General features: G+C 36.3%; 1 protein-coding gene across 2 annotated transcripts in view; it reads left to right on the forward strand.

The window, feature by feature from the left end:
* The window catches only part of TAF3 (TATA-box binding protein associated factor 3), a 153,332-nt gene that overhangs the window by 116,203 nt on the left and 19,326 nt on the right, over positions 1–17,803 (forward strand). For both annotated transcript variants that reach the window (XM_081156095.1, XM_081156096.1), the window contains exon 4: positions 9,339–9,421. In XM_081156095.1, coding sequence (XP_081012221.1) covers positions 9,339–9,421 — 83 coding nt within the window. The remainder of the gene's footprint in view (positions 1–9,338; positions 9,422–17,803) is intronic.

A 17,803-nucleotide genomic window follows, 5' to 3' on the forward strand; every position in this document is an offset into this window, starting at 1 on the left:
CATGGTACCATACACAGAAATGCTCAGAGATCCTTTCCCTGCCTAAATTTATCCTTTCTCTAATAAATAGCCCTTGGCTATTCTAAAATATAAAGAAATAGAATGGAAATTCTGATATTAATAATTGAACATTGGCAATTTAACAAGACACAGAAATTCAACTTTTATTTCCATTTTTAAAATCATTTTATCATTTTGTTATTTTTGTGTAGTACCTGGCACTTCACATACCTATTTTCTTCTCCTGACACACCTGTGATGTAGGTCCAGCAGGTATTGCTATCAACATTTACCAATGAGAAACTGAGCCTGAGAGAGTGACTTGTTCAAGTCAGAGTCACACAACCAGCAAGAGCCAGGTCCTGTACACACAGATATACCTCGTGTTTCAGAATGTTTACTACTAGAGAGCTTGCCTAGCAGCAGTTAGTCACTTACCATCATGTACTCAGTAACTTGGCAGCTGAGCCCTCAGCAAATCAAATAGGATACTGTTGCTGTCATCTCTGCCTTAACTTTGGAAAGTCAATGGTGGTGTTTCAACAACCATTATGAATTTGAGTACAGCCCATCAGATTAGATTTGTAACAGCAGTCTGTGCCTTTCCTCAGCATCTACCTGACTTTGGGAGAGAGAGTCCCTCAGACTGCCTTGATTGGAGACAAAGGCTCAGTCACGAATTGCACGGATTTCACCTATCAAAAGCCAAGACATCCTTGTATCAGTTTTGATGGGTTATGGATCAGATAAGTGACAAAAGATAAGAAATTATAAAGCCAGCTACTTTAGAAGGTCTTTAAAAATAATAAACAGTATTGTCTCTGGAGTTAAACCTTAGTTCAAATCTCGAACAGTTTTTTAGCTGTGCGAAATTGGACAAGTTACTTTTGTGAGGATTAAATGAGATAACATCTGAGATGTGCTTTTGTTCTGTATCTGGTACATGAGTAAATACTCAGTAAATGGGAAATGATGTTGATATTGGTGATGAATGTTATTCCTCCACCTGAACCAATTCCTAAAATGCAGAAATACGGAGTTTGCTACTTCATTGGACTATACTAACCAACTTATGTATAAGTCAGCTGTGGTTACAGTGTTTAAAAATTATTTGTTTCCTAGGTGTGTTTTTTTAAATTTTAGCCTTCTGTGCAGATAGGAAAGAATAAAAGCTATTACAGCCCATGGAAATTCCATTGACAAGGAGATATTAATTTACACATTGGCTTCTTTTTCAACCTCACTTAATCCATCCCCCCCCAAGCCATATGAGTTAGTGCAACTCAAGCCATATGAGTTAATGAAAGTAGACCTGAAATTAGGTTACATATAGCCTAAGAAATCTCTTACATATCCACAGAAGAAAGACAATAAGGGTAAATCAAAATGAAGGGTATCTAAGCCGCCCCAAGAAAATATCTTCCGTCAAAAGAATAGGCCAACAATCTCATTCTTCCTTCTGATCCCAACCAACTCACAGGAACAACTCTCACAGACATTGACCCAGAGCAGCAAACCAGGGCATTGTTTTAATTAAAGAAAATGATCTTTTATATAGTTATTTTACCTACCTGTAAAGTTTTTACCATCCACACCCACATGTATCAGTATAAGAACAGTAAAGATACCATTAATTAAATGAGAATCTGCATGGTAAGTAGAAGAAGCCATGGGCTTTGGAATCCAGATCTGAGAGAAGAGCCAGGACAAGTTTTTTAGTTTTTTTTAATCCTTAGGTTACTTGATCTTTAAAGTAGAGATATAATAATCACACTTTTTTAAAAACAGAAAAACAGCAATAGTTAACATTTATGTTAGTAATTATATGCTAAACACTATGTATAAGTTTAATTCCTTATCACAACTCTGTAAGGTAGTTACTATAATTATTATCACTTTAAGATGAGAAACAGAGTCCTGGCCAGGTAGTTCAGTTGGTTAGAGCATCGTTCCCATTCACCAAGGTTCCAGGTTCGATCCCCAATCAGGTCAGGGCACATGTAAGAAGCAACTGATGAAATAAATGGAACAGCAAATCCATGGCTTCCTTCCCTCCCTTCCTCCATCTCTCTCTCCCCCCTTCCTCTATTTCTAAATAAATAAATTTTTTTAAAAAATGAGAAACGGAGTCTTAGATTAATAAACCTGCCCAAGATCACACACATAGTAAGTGATTTAACAGGAGCCACAGTTTCAACCCAGGCCATCAGATGCTGTAATTGATGTTCTACACCACTTTATGCTCCTAATTGAATTAAAAATGGATTAACTGAAATAATGTATGCAAGGCACCTGGCTCAGTGATGCACTATCAGAAAGAAAATTCATTTTTCTAGTAGTGGTAATAATACACAGTGTGGTGATTTATGCACAATCTTTTAGTCCCTCTTTATAGGCAATAATATTCATTAGTCAAGGTTAGGAGTCTGGTCTTTCACCTTTTTACAATAGAGTGAAACTAACTTTCTATGGAAAACATATTAAGAGCAATTATGTTGAGCAGTCACAAACAATGCCATAATCACTTTAGCAGTGATAAACCTAACAGTATCTTTTAGAGCAATTTAAAAATGTTTCTGTTTGTGCCAGTGTATGTATGTAGGTTTAGATGGTTACAGACTACTTTAAAATTTACTCTTGGTATTTTAAGTTTTTTGTGAAGGATGATTACTGTGAAAAAATAAAATGTCTCATTTTTTTATGTTAGTGGAATTGAACAGTTGTACGTGTAATCTTATACAGAAGATAAGCCAAAATTTATCTGTCAGACTTGGAAATATGTTTTTATGCTCTTATTTGAATATGATCTAAGAAGTCATGGTAGGGTTTCACCCCACCACCACCAAATGATGTCACAGTCTGTAGGTAAATAGGCCCAGTTCTGCCCACAAAGAGCATGGACTTCGGCAATCAGACTGACTTGGATCTACCACTTATTAGTCATTCACCAATCCCTCCCAACCTCTCTGACCCTCTGCTTCCTTCCCTGTCCCCTTCCTCCTAGTCAATACTGGAGAAAGACAGCATCACCATGAAGTATGGTTTACTTCTGCTTAAAAACAAGTTTCATACCTTCTCTAAGAATATTTTGGCTTAAAAGGCCACCTTCTCTACCTTCTCATAGAAAACAAGAGTAATTTGTGTCATTTAAGATGAGTAGATGACTTATGATATTTCAGAATTTTCTTAACCGATAATGTTGATAACCCACAGGTGGTTGAATTTGCTTATAATGGAAAATTCATGGATTCCCCAAAGTTTTATCCTATCGATTAATGAATTGTTTCATTTGAGTAACATCAGCTATTCAATGACCTAACCCAGATAGTTAAAGATATTAGCAGCTGTTACTTACTGAGTGCATACACTTGGTACTTGCCAGGCATGGCCAGAATTTAATTAATTCTCCCAACAGCTCTGAGTGTTTGGTACTGTTGCTCCTGTTTTATAGTTGAGAAAGACAGAAAGGTTAAGTGACTTCATGCATCTCATGAGTGGAAGAGCTGTGACTTTACCTAGGTATATCCCAGCAAAGCCTGTGGTTTTTATTACCCAAAATGGCTTTCTCGGGCCAGTGACCTCTGATGGAAGCTGATGAGAGGGATAAGCATGGTTTCATACTCTTGAGTATCCTGACATTATGATTTTAGAAGATTTTAATCCCTAAGGAGATCTTAGAGACCTCATATTCAATTGACGTATTTTAAAGAACAGACAATAAAGGTTCTCAGAGCTTTAATGACTTCAGTAATGAAACAAAATATTGAATATTTCTTTACTCTATCCCTAAAACCCTTAGCATTTTCCCCTAAATATTCTTCTATTGAACTTAAACAGTTTGTTGTTAGAGAATGAAAAATAGTCTTACTGGTTCGTGCCTTTAACAAAATGTTGTCACCATTTTCCCTTCTATTTAAGGTAGCACCTCATTTTCAGTCTTTTCTCATCAGCTTTTATAATTAACTAGTGAAATGAAGGGTTTTGGTAAAATAAAATAACCCAGTAAAAAGGGGGAAATATTCCCTTCCTGTTTCTTAAAACTGTTCCAAGAGGAAACCAGTAACTAATGTTTAAATGAGTGTGTTTGAATTTATAGAAATTTACCAAAGTCCATCCCCAAGTCTTCATATGAATGAACTCTGAGTGCTTAATGAAAGCCTGAGTTTTGTTTCATTTGTCCTTTGTTATACTTGGCCACAACCATAGATCTCCTTCTGACTGTCTTTAATATTTTAAACAGTGTATCAGTGTTTAGTTAGACTGTTTCCAAATGGAAATAATATAAAGACCTTAAATGCTAAGAAAGATAAGAAGATGGTTGCCAGTGTCATAGTTCAGCATCCAAAATGTTAGGTTATTAAATTTGGCTTTCATCACTACTGTTTCTGGGTATTTTTCTGACATACTGGCATAGATGGGAATCTGAACTAGTGCTGGGTGAACTTGCTGCCACCCTACCTAGCACACATATATGTGCGTGTGTGTTTTTTAATGAAAGAAGTTTAACATTAAAAAAATAGAAAATAAAAACTTGGCCAGATTATATTGACAAAGCTGCCCATTACCTTTGCAGAAAGTCTCTGTCAGAAGATAAACTTTAAAGCTGGAATGCATGAAAGAGTTCCAAGATAGAATTTAAATTTAAACTGATTCTTTATAGATAAGCTTTTTAAAAATCCACCTCTTTGCTTCAAGTCAGGATTTTAAAAATAAATTTCCCCTTTAAATCTCTTGAGCGATTTTCATTTTTTGCAAGGCCGCACTGCTGGTGTCCTGGAAAAATGGAGAGTTAGAGCTTTATCAGTTGGTGCCCTGAGGTATGTGGCAAAGAAGCTAAATCCTTGAAGATTAGCAAAAAAAATGCAGCACATGGCAATAAGGGGCTTATATGACTACTAGTATTAGTTCAGGTGAAAGAAGTATTGCTTATACATAAAACTGGACAAATCCACTGACAATGTATTTTTAGTTAGCTACAAAGGAGTCTTATATTACTGGACTTTGCCTCTTTGGTGAATTGGGAAGCTTAGTAATCCACTGTAAATGCTCTTCTGCGCGCCCCAATTCTCAGCATCACTCTAAAGGGCTGTTCTTTTATTTTAACCCTTAGAAGTTCATGTTCCCACATTTTGGCTTCAAGCCATTACAAGATGGAATTAGTCATATTGTGTAAGTAACTGAAGTAGTTGTCATTTAGTTTGTTGATTTCTGGGAAGGACACATGAGAAATTATTTTATGATCATTGGAAACGTCTCTTTTTATTTTAATAGGCATTTGGGTAAAGTTAATATAAACAAAAGCCTGGCAAGAAATTTTTATTTAGAAATTTTACTTTCTATTATTAGTATCCTTATTAATCTTTTTTGACACTTGTCTGAATTTTATCTTTAAGTTAAATCTGATTTAGCATCTTTAAGAATGAAATTAAGGTATGTAAGTATTTTTAAGTAGGGTGACCAGATATTCTGGTTTGCCTGGGACAGTCCAGTTTACACCTGTTATGCAATATAAATAAAAGTGCCCACTTTCACTCTCAAAGGTGTTTGGATGATGTGTTCATCCTCATTACAGGTAAAACTGAGCTGAGGTAACAGGTTCTAAATCATTCATCAATTCAACAGGTTTACTAAATATGTGTCATCTTCAGGGTACATTTTTACCAATTTTAATTTGACTAATGTATCTCCATTTATGTTTGCTAATTTTTTTACATATGGTATCATTTAACCTTTTTTTAAAAATATATAGTAGGTCATAAATAGACCATGTCTGGATTCTTTTGCCCTGCCAAACCATTTAAGACAGCATCAAAAGTCCAGCCATTTTGCCTGGCCAGGCGTCGCTCAGCTGTTGAGCATCAACCTATGATTCAGGAGATCACGGTTTGATCCCGGTCAGGGCATGTGTGTGGGTTGTGGGCTCGATCCCCAGTTGGGAGGCCTGCAGGAGGCAGCCAAGCAGTGACTCATCATGAATCTTTCTGTCTCTCTCTCTCTCTCTCTCTCTCTCCCCCTCTCCCTTCCTCTCTCTGAAATCAATAAAGATATATTTAAAAAAAAAAAAAATCCAGCCACTTTAGTTGAGTGGAAGCGAGTCAAAGTTAATTTATATATAAACTAGTTAGCCTTCCATAGAGAAAAAATATATTTTACAACCAACCCTAGCTGTCTCACAAGTATATGTCATTTATCAAAAAAGACATTGACAGAGAACCTGAACAGCTCCATTCAAGACATCAACAGTACCAGAGAAAAGAGCTCAAAGTGTATAGCAAAGAGTCAACGATCTGTCTGGTAGAGCAGGGAATGAATTTGGTGTCAGGAAACCTTAATTTAGATCATTTGGCTACTAAGTAGCTCTGGGCAAACTACTTAAATTGTTTTGAGCCCTCAATATGTGGGGATAATAATACGTACCACACCTGCCTTGTAGAGTCGTGAAGATTAAATTGGACCATGTGGACAGGACACACTTTGTGAAGTGCTATACGAGTGCAAGTTATAATTATTGTGTAGTATGGTAATAGAAATGGACCAGACATACAATGTGAAGCATAATAATAGTAAAGAAGATTTTTTTAAGGGTAGAGCAGCAAACAGCTTTTTCTTCTTTAATTAATGCTTAAGAAAGTGTTATGTAATAACAGTATTGTGGGTTGAAGGAATAAGGAATATTGCTCTCAATACCTTATCACTTATGAGTATGTGACCCTAAATGTTTTTAGAATTGAAGGAATCTAAGAACTTTATAAAAAAATTTATTCTTTGAATCAAAGCAACTATTCAGGCCTACTTTTGCTATTTGTTTGACCTTAGAATGGAAAAAAGAAAGGAAATGGAAAAGTTAGGAAAAATGGTTGCTTCATATACTATCCATTTCCCTGTAAAGTGGAAACCGTAATGTGTACCCCACTTGTTCGTTTAAAAACCTAAATGAGAACATCTAAAAAATAACCAAGCACAATGTCTGACAAATAGTAAGTAGTTTATAAATGTTTGTTTTGAATATATTTGTTTATTCTCCCACAGATTACACAGGAAGGTGAGAAAAGTACAGAGGCCTTAATAAGTTTACAAAGTATACTGGACCATTAGCTTTCCAATTGGTTAGAGATGGAATGTTTTGGGAGGGAAGAAAGTGAATGCAAACCCTAGCTAGTTATACATGGATAATGCCCTGCCCTGTCCCCAGTGAACTTTGACCCCTGAGAGCCTTGAGGAAAACCACTGGAAGGACTGTCCAAAGAACTGGACAAATGAAGGAGCCATCTGCCAAAAGTGAGACCTTCAAGAGGAGCAGATTTTTGTGGGGAAGTTAAGTTAGAGTTTAGAAGTAATGAGATGAAATACTCATAGGATATTTAGTTGAAAATGTTTAGTAGGCAACATTATATTTTGGTCGTAGGTTCATCAGTGCTAGGCTAGAGGGGGAAGACATGGCATATTTGAAACTTATGATTAAAACCATAGGCATGGGTGAGATCACTGAACAAACTGTAGAATGACAAGAGGAAAAGACCAAGTAAGGTCAGGCACAAGTAGAGGAGTTTGAAAAGGAAAAGGGAGGAGAGTGGTAAGATCTACAGTGGAAAAACATACTGGACATTAGGAAATAATTCATGTTTAGAAACAGTGGTTTTAGTGGCATTATAGAGGCTGAAAGTAGATTGGAGTGGGCTGAGGAATCAATGGATTAGAAACAGAAATGTGAGGGGTTGTTAGAGATTGAAGAGAAGCTAATTTTTTTTTAAAAGTCAAGCACATTTAAAAGCTAGATGAAAATAATGAATGAAACTGAGAAGTTGAAAATGTGTAGCCCTAGCTGGTTTGCCTCAGTGGTTAGAACGTTTGCCCGCAGACTGAAGGATCCTGGGTTCTATTCTAGCCAAGGGCACATACCTGGGTTGCAGGCTCAATCCTGGCCCTGGTCGGGGCACATGTGGGAAGTAACCAATCTATGTGTCTCTCTCACATCGATGTTTCTCTCCCCCTCTCCCCCCTTCCACTCTCTAAAAAAGCAGTGGAAAAAGTATCCTCTGGTGAGGATTAAAAAAAGAAAGAAAAGAAAATGGTATAAATAAGCTGTACCATTTGGAAGAGGGTTCTTCAGAAGACAAAAGGAGATAGGCTGTAGTGTATTTGTGAGTATAGAAATTTGTACAGAGTTGAAAGAGTTCCCCTGCCTAGTGGTTAAAGTCATAGATCTTGATGTAACAATGGATTAAAAATAAACTTTAGAAAGGGATAGTTAAAAACATGGAAAAATAGTAGGTTTGATCAATGTGCAATATATATGTTAGTTTTATGATAATAGTATATTGATTATTGTTAGTCATTCTCCTTTAGAGCCACCAAACTGTTTCATCATGATTTAATTCTTAAGCTTGAAGTATATAATCAGTTGTTTGCAACTAGTTGTCACAGTGACTAGCACTGTGGATCTAGCAGTACACCGAGGCCAGGGATATTTTAAACACCTGGCAGTGCCTAGGATGGTTTCAGTCAAAGAACCCGTCCAACAGAAAATGGCAGTAAAACCCCTATTGAAAGACTCTGATACAGATAATAATTTGGAACTGCGGCGCTTTTGTTCAGTTTGTTTATTCAAAATATTTATTACACCATAGGACCTTCAAACCAAAAATTGTGAAGAACCCTTTTAACATCCTACTTTCTATATTACCTTTCTATTAGTGAGAAAGAATAGTTTCAAATATTTGTGAGATCTTTAACTTTTCAGCAGTTGCTTTCACCAAAAATTCTTTCTAAAAATATGGTTTTTTATTTTACAGTATTTCAGGTCTTTGTACTACTAGCCAAAAAATCGAATAGTTTAATGCTATAAGTTACACTTGGTGTTTTAGCTTTCCTATATGATAATGCAAACTTAAGATGAGATTAATGTTTTTCAAGTCCCATAAATAGATGCCTTGTATCTTATAGTGGAGAGATCATTGTGTTTTTTCTATTCATGGTGGGTCTGGCAACTACTTAAAAGCAAATGGTTTGGATAACAGTTTTTGTTTAAAAAAATTGTAGTAGTAAAATTCAAGAAATTAGCTAAAACTAAGAAAATACAGAGTTAACTGCCACATTTACCTTTACCTAAAGTGATTAAAGTTTGTAGAATTTCTCATGATGCCAGGTAGCCAGCCTTTGGTTGTTGAGAAACTAAAACATTGAATAGCCCAGATTATGTCTGCATCTAGTATGTTAGCCACGTTTGAGGCTTAAACCTGTTTGTCAGGTTCCTGGAGATGGGGAAGTAGGAGAAGAGGTATGAGGTACTTTTGTTAGAAAAAATATATATTTAACACTTAATGTTCTAACTTCAACAGATAAAAGTGGAGCCAGTTGTTCCAGCCCCAAGTCCAGTCATCCCCAGGTTGACTCTCCGAGTTGGTGCTGGCCAAGACAAGATGTGAGTATAAACGTTTTAAATTAGAGTGAAATAATTTCAAGTGAAACTTCTCTACTCTTTCCTAATGGATTTAGAACTCTACAGACCTTTTCCAGGTATGAACATGTAGGGTGAAGCTTTATTTTGAGAATTCTCCATTTTCAAATTTTTATTGCTTTCTTCCTCAGAGCTTTATTTAACATATAGGATCCTTTTTTTTCCCCCTTGTTCTTTCTCTCTTTTAAAGACTAGCACATGACATTGCTTCTGCCTAGTTTTTAAGGTTCTGGTTATCTGAAAAATAAGTAATTGTGTATTGAATAGACTAACTCCCGTATTCCACCCAGAGGATGTAATGTTACACCTTCTCCAGTATGTATTCTCTGTCACCATAACAAAGGAGATTCTCTGCTTGCTCAGATTGCACATGGCTTTATTCTGTACCTATAAAACAAAGATATTGCTAAAAGCCTGGCGGAACAGTATATAGTAGTAACAACTGAAGTCTTGTCTGCTTATTTTTAAAAAAGAGAACTGGAAATGTAAACCCCGTATGTGCTATTTATTTGTCTTAATTTTCACAGAATCATAATACCAGCGCACCCTTCTTTAAAGTAAAGTAGTTGTCTGTGTTTCTTTTATTTATTTTGGGGGTATGAATTAAGGCCTACGGTACTCTTACATGATAATAAGGTGATAAAAACATTGACCTTTTTTTTTGGTAAATCATGTTCTCAGTGATTCATTCCATCTTAAAGTTTGTGTTTATTTTATGCTGTTGCTTGTGTTAATTCCACATGTAATGCATTGAAAATAGTTCAATATCATGATAATGAATGGTAGTATAGAAGCAAACATGGTGTTCTAGTAGAGTGTATACTGTTAAGATTAAAGAAGAAAATCCAGATAGTTCACTCTTTTCTTACCCAAATTATCTGCATAATTTCCACAATTCTCTTAACGGTTGTATCATTAGAAACCTAGACGATGAATGGTACTATTGCTGACAAGCTTCAACAATGTAAGAAAAATACTATAGAATCAGTTATTTTTAACCAGATACTGGTGTACCTGGTATCCTCAATCTTACCTACAAAAATTTAAATAAATGTATTCCTGTCCCTCAGCCAGTAGAGGACAGAAGGCTGATTAGCAAGGAGACCCAACCAAAGTAACTTGCTCATATTGTCTCCTTGTAAATTCTGTATTCAGGCTCATTTCCCTTAGGGGAAGATGTTTTTATTATTTCTCTCCTAACACTTCATATTTATGACTCTTTTCCCAGTAACTACCATTACTTACTCTTTACTTCCACACAAAAGTTTGGCTTGTGCATTCCTTTTAGAGAAAGAAGATTTGTAAAAAAGGATTGATAATGGTCTCATTCATCCTTAAGCATCTGATTGACTTTTTTTTTTTCTCAATAAATCGTTCATATGCCTAAGATATTAGATGTGAGAAATAGATCCTATTTCCAGTGTTGGAGAAATTATAATACTCACACATTCTAGACAAATTGATCATGAAAGTATAATATATAACACATGAACTTTAAGATATTAGGTAAATAAACCCCTATATTATATGAATAATAATCATTTAACCAAAGTCAGACTCAAGGAAATACTTATAATGAACAAAAGGATAAATTAAGTGAAATATATTTTAAAATAAGACAGAGGGAAAAGAGGCTCAAGTCACATAGTAATAAGATGTTATGTAACTTAATGAGTAAAGTTTTTTTGATTGGTTTTTTTAAAAATCTGAATCATGGTTCAGCAAACTGGCTCATTGGTCAAATTCATTTCACTGCCTGTTGTATTGCTCACAAGCTAAGAATAGTTGAAAAAATTAAAAGAACAAGTTTTTTATGACACATGAAAATTATATGAAATTAAATATCTGAGCCAGTGTTGCTCAGTGGTTAGAAGGTTGGCCCAAGCACCAAAGGGTCATGGATTTGATTCCCGGTCAAGGAAATGTACTTGGGTTGCAGGTTTGATCCCTGGCTCCAGTTGGCGCTGTACATGCGGGAGACAACCGATCAATGTGTTTCTCTACCATCAATGTTTCTCTCTCTCTCTCTCTCTCTCCCCCCCTCTCTCCCTTCCTTCCACTCTCTCTAAAAAACTAATGGAAAAAATATCCTTGGGTAAGGATTAACAAACAAACAAAAAGTAATCTCTTAGTGTTGTAGCATAAGGATACATGGCTTATTCCATGACAGTAATAATGGAAAAGAGGCAGTAGATTCATATAAATGTGCCTTTTCTTACTCAGTTTGTACGCACTTGGGAGAAACTCTTTTGAAGTGAAATTAATGAGCAGAGTGGGATTCAAAAAGGGGGGTTTGAATAGTCCAGGGGAGGGAGTTGTTTCTTGCTAAAAAACAGGCAGGGAATAGAGGCTTTTGAAATTATAGGAAAAGGAATCAACTTTACAGGGTTCAAATTATACCCTCTCGTTGAAAGATCTTTAAGACAATATTTAGTTTCTAAGTCTTCTTAAATAAAGAAGTTACGTCTTCTGCCCTTGATCCAGGAAAGTACTTTGAGGTTAGATTATTTCCTGTATTCTCTATTACTGTTCCTTGAGGCAAGACAGGGTGCCTTGTTTTTGCCCTGAGTTAACATGCCTGGAAACTGTATTCTAAAGGGTCGATGGTGAGTCCAGTACCGCCTCTGGATAGTGTTAAAATTCTAAATGACTTTGCAAGGACCTCACATTCCTTTAACATGTCCCCCAGTAATGGGTATCCAGAGTTCCCCTTAGTCTGTGTTGAAGGTGAAACTACAATACCAACCCTGAAATTACAGTCTCAATACCTGTAAAGTTTTTTAGAGTATGAATGGGAAGGAACAACACATTCAAGTAAATTGCTAAAGTATCTGAGTCTGGGCTCATAATCAAGTAGGTTTCAGAAGAGCTGCCTGGGATTATATTGATGAGATTTCTGAGGTCCCAGTTGGACTCGGTGACAGAGCAATGGTGAGTGTACTGTCCACTGTTATGGTGGGGGCTAGTGGCAACACAGTTGCCATGTTATTTGTCATCCCAATCTTCTCACTTTGAGATAGTTAGGTTATCTTGAGCAAATGTAGGAAGAGTGGGCTAACTTTCAGCATTCATTTATTCATTATGTGAAGTAAGTAGAGCAAAGTGCAAAGTAAAGTGATGGTGTAACTTAGGGGCAGGAACTGTTCAGATAGAATTGCCAAGACATGGCAGAATAGAACCTGCAACTTTTCTAAGTTAAAGGTAGGGCTGTATTTATAAAGCTCAAAATTCTGTTAAAGGAGCTTTTCATTTAAAAAAGGTAAGTTTAAGTATTGGTAAAGTATTAAGAAAAAAATGTAAATGTATATAAAAACATTTTGGGGTGAATATTGGCAGTTAGAGCATTAAGCATTCTTCCCCCCTCACTTTTCTCAAATGTCTCTTTAATACTCTCCTCTTGCTAGTGCTGGGAGGAAGCTTTTCCGCTTCTCTCCGTGCCTCCTTCCCTATCCCCTTGTCAGAGTGGTTCTTCTGCCAGGGGTGTGAGACTGGTGAGCTGGTCCTTCTGCTCTCAGGACACTGCTGCTCTTATTCTGTGACCTTACCAGAGAAAGAGTGATTAATTGGAACCCTCCAAACACATACAGTAATGCTCATTTTTCCAGCTAACATTTAATAGTATATTTGATCAGGTGACACAGAATCATTAGTGATGTCTTTTTGAGAACAATATTATTATTAATGATAATTCTAAATTTTCTTTTGATTGAAAAGGTTACAATAGATTGTCTCTTTTACAAATTTAACTTTTTTTCTAAAATATGTAAATTATGCTGAAATATTTTTCAGTGGTCACTTTACTGCTGGCAATTATAGTTTTCTTTCTACTAAAATTTTGATTTCCAGTGTTAACACAGCTTCTTACAGTTTAGGAAATTTATTCATCTGACCTCTCTTAGCAGAGGTGCTGAAAATGTGATGCTTTCCTTTTCATGTAAGTAATTCAGTTGTGGTTTTTTTTGGTTTACAGTGTAGTTTATGCCTGGGAGGGGGCTTTTTAATAGTTGGAATTTCTAAATTTTTTACATATATTATGAAAATGGGAATGAAAACTGCTCATTAATCTTGAGAAACAAAAGGGTGTAATCTTTAAAACAAAATGATATTTGTTTTCTTTTTACAATTCGAACTTTTTGGGTTAACACTTTTTGATAGTACAACTAGAAGTAGAGAATAATCACAGGCAATTACAAAGATAATTGTTTAAAATATTTTTAAATAAAATAAGTACTTTATATTTTATTTTATTATTATTATTTTTTAATATGTCTTTATTGATTTCAGAGAGAGGAAAGGAGAGGGGGAGAGAGAGAGAGATAGAAACATCAATGATGAGAGTCATTGATTGGCTGCCTCCTGCACGCCCGACTGGGAATGGAGCCCACAACACGGGCATGTGCCCTGACTGGAAATCGAACCCCGATCTCCTGGATCCTAGGTTGATGCTCAACCGCTAAACCACGCCCAGCCGGGTAGTATTTTATATTTTTAAATGTAGCCAGAGTTACCCAAAAGACATTTGGCCAACTGGCGTGGCTCAGTGGTTGAGCGTTGACCCATGAACCAGAAGGTCACGGTTCCATTCCCAATCAGGGCACATGCCCGGGTTGGTTGATCCCTCAGTAGGGGGCGTGCAGGAGGCATTTGTTCCATAACTCTCTCTCATCATTGATGGTTTTTTCTCTCTCCCTCTCCTTTCCTCTCTCTGAAATTAATAAAAACATTTTTTAAAAGACATTTAACAGGGTGAAACGTGTGTAGTGATATTTTAGTGATAAGTTCTTTAGAGAAATAATAGCAAATGGTTTTTAACCCACTTTCTGAATTTTCCCACTAGACTTGAAATGTTGCTTATTCAAATATAACTTGTTTCCAGTGTGAACAAGTTTAGGGTAACTCAAAGAGAGAACATATAATAAAGTTACTAGAAAATTGAAATAGGAAACTAAGACCAAGGAGGGGAAAAGAAGCAAGTGACTGCTGGTCAGATATGATTATGGCTTCCTAGCAATAAGGGCCACAGGGAAATACATTTTGAAAAAGGAAGCACCTCTTAGTTTCTCAGGAGAGACAAACTTTTCCAAGACACTAAATTTAAAACTTTATTTCTATATGGAACCAGATAGCAGGAACAAGCTTCCATAGCAGCTTTCACAGCAGACACAAAGGCATTTTTTATTTGACTATTTCCTGCACCGATCCCTAATCCAAAGATATAGCTAGAAGCACCCTCAGTGAAGACGACTCTGAAGAATCTTCTCGTCTCTGGTGAAAGCACTCTTATTTTCTTTTTGTATTAGTCAGGACTCTTGGATGCAAGGAACAGAAACCCAAATCAAACTAGCTTAAAGGAGTAAAGGGTGTATTTGACTTTACATGAGGTGGTATCCAGGGTTCAGAAAGTGTCATTAGGACTCTGCTCACTTTCTTTTTCTCTGTCCTGCCTGTGTGTGGTAGCAAGGATGGTCCAAGTCGCTTGAGGCCAGTATGGTTCTTAGTCTCAGTATCCCCGGTGACCCCCCTTCCCTTTCACAGAATCCATTCTCAGTCCTCATCAAAGACTCCAGCTGGTTAGCCTGGTTCATCAGCCCCTGCGTTAGGGCAGACAACCCTGTCAGAAGCAGAGATGGTAGGTTCAAGAAGGAAAGGAGAACTGTCTTACCAGGTTGAAGGACCAGAGGCGGCAAAAACAATTGATTTTTTTTTAATTTTATTATATTTTATTTTGGAAAAAGCAGATTTTGTATTGTTATGAAAGTGTGCTAGGGAAGCAGAGCAAAGAAACTTGTTGTTTTAAAAGAATGATCCTTTAGAACGGGTGGGGAACCTTTTTTATGCGAAGGGCCATTTGGATATTTATAATATCATTCGAGGTCCATAGAAAATTATCAACTTAAAAATTAGCTATGGAAAAAGCTTCTAGATTTATTGAATTCGAGTCCTTCCTGCAGTTGCCTTGGCAGGGCCAGACCAAATGATTTCCGTCCCCGTGGGCCAGACATTCCCCACCCCTGCTTTAGAAGTAAAGTTAAGGAACATTTCAGAGCATCATTCTATCACAAAAGGAGGCCTTTTGCTTTTCTATTTTTAATTTGTTTCCCTTCCAATAAAACTGTCTGCTTTTGATTTAAGGGAAAAAGAAAAAAAGATTGAAAAGTGTTGATAGCTTTGTTTTGCCCTGGTTGACTTGCCACTGATACTGAAACACTTCATAGGTATTTTGCCTCTGTTAGAAGCTAAATATCAAAAATATGACCAAAAAATCTTAAGAATGACTATATTTAAAATGTATGGCTATTTTTAATGCTAGTGAAAGATGGTAACATTACAAATGAAATTTCCTAGCAGCTGAACAAATAGAACACAAGTTGTGGATTGTATTCACTATTCTTGCTACTTTGCTACTTTATTGTACTTATAAATTCAAAAGACCCAAACCTATATGTCTCAGTTATAATTCCGAGAGAAAGCAGATATTTAAAATGTTCTTATTCAGTTCTTCAGCCCTTTTTGATTATTACAGACAAGGAGGTCTTGACCTCCTTATATTACTTTCTCATTTTTACTGACCTAAAATTATGATGAAATCTCCAAGTTTAATTTCTTCCCTTGGCACACTGTAGTTTGTTTATTAACACAAAAGATGCAGTGCGTTTAAGAGAAAAAATAGTATACTGTCAGAAAAACTGGCTTTAGGTTTTGGGAAATGCTTTTACTACACAGTAAAACAAGTGGAAAGATTATAATCAAAGCATTTCCATCTTACTTGTAAACAATTACAGCAGTTCTTACACGGATGCCACATTAGAAGACTTGGGGAAATTTACTGGATTCCATTCTAATGCAATTAGAGCTAATTTTGTTCTTTAAATGAATAAAAGGTCAGCTAGTAAATCTAGCTTATCTTGAGTCCAGACTTCAATAAATTGTTTTATTTAATTTGTTGTAAAAGATCTTATCCTTAATGGGTCTAGGTCTTATTAGTTCACTTAGGTTTTAAAATATTTATGACCACCTTTTTAGATATGATTTGAATGATAGTTGGAAAGTTTCTCTCTGCAGTGTTATCAACGCCCAAGATCACTAATTGAGTGAATATAGGAAGGTACTTAAGATTTGTTATCTAAGAAAAGCTGACCGAACTTTCAGAATTTAAATATTCTTTAACCTGTGATAGGCAGAGATAATTTAGCTATATCATGGTAACCTTTTGGATATTATCTGACTATAATTTCCCCTAAAGATCAAACTACTCACACTCCTAGTGTTTAAAAAGAATATGTACGTACTGAAAATACTTAGGCACTCTTATTATTACTGACAATGGAAAGTTTAAATTCTTTGCCTTCTATAATTTCCTGTCCTTTATGGGGCTATAGTAATAGTAAAATACTTACATAAACACTTTGAAGGCAGTATAACATTTATTCTTCTCTTTTGTAGCTTATAAAATGGATATTCATGTCACCTCAGGACCTCTGTGATATAGAGTATTACAGCTTTTAAAAATGTGGTTGCCAAAGGCTCAGCACATGGGTTGAAGGCTATGTCACCTTGAGCTACTGACTAGCCATGTGACCCCTGTCTGTTTGGATTTACTCTTTGGGGTTCCAAAACTGTACCTTCACAGCTTGTCCTCCAGGCTCTGAGGAGAAGCACCGCATCCCCTCATCCCTCCTTATTTTCATGATCAGCCCTTCCTTTTGTGCCTTCCTTCATCCCCACCTTTCTGTCCATCCCCCCGTCCCCCCTGAAAGTCCTTTCCCTTCGTTATCTCCTCTCCTCTGTATCTTTTTCCTTTTTCTCACTTTCCTTTGGCCTTGTATTTTCCCATCCTAAATCTTCTTACCTTTTCCATGCCTCCTCCCCCACCCATGAAAGAGAGGTTATATAAATCCTTGTTCTGACTTCTCAGAACTTATTGTTCATATGTACTTTCTTCCAGTTTTCATTCTTAAACTCACTGCATTTTGGCTTCTGCCCTAGAAACTTTTCTGAAGCTTCTCATTAAGATCCTGAAATCCACCCAGAGACCATGCCGCAGCCTGGTGACGGTCATCCTCTCTGCTGTGCTGGATGTGTTGTTTACCTCAGGTTCTTTTTGAAACTTTCTATTCCGTTTTTCTTTTTTTTTTCTTCTTTTTCTTTTTTCTTTACGTATTTATTCATTTATTTATTTAAATCCTCACCCAAGGATATTTTTTCTCCATGGCTTTTCAAAAAAGTGGAAGGGGGGGAGAGAGAGAAACATCGATGTGAGAGAGACACATCAATTGGTTGCCTTGTACACGTGCCCCAGCTGGGGCCAGGGGTTGAGCCTGCAACCAAGGTACATGCCTTTGGTCA

This window comes from Miniopterus schreibersii (genome assembly GCF_964146895.1).
Source record: "Miniopterus schreibersii genome assembly, chromosome: 1".
NCBI classification, from domain to species: Eukaryota; Metazoa; Chordata; class Mammalia; order Chiroptera; family Miniopteridae; genus Miniopterus; species Miniopterus schreibersii.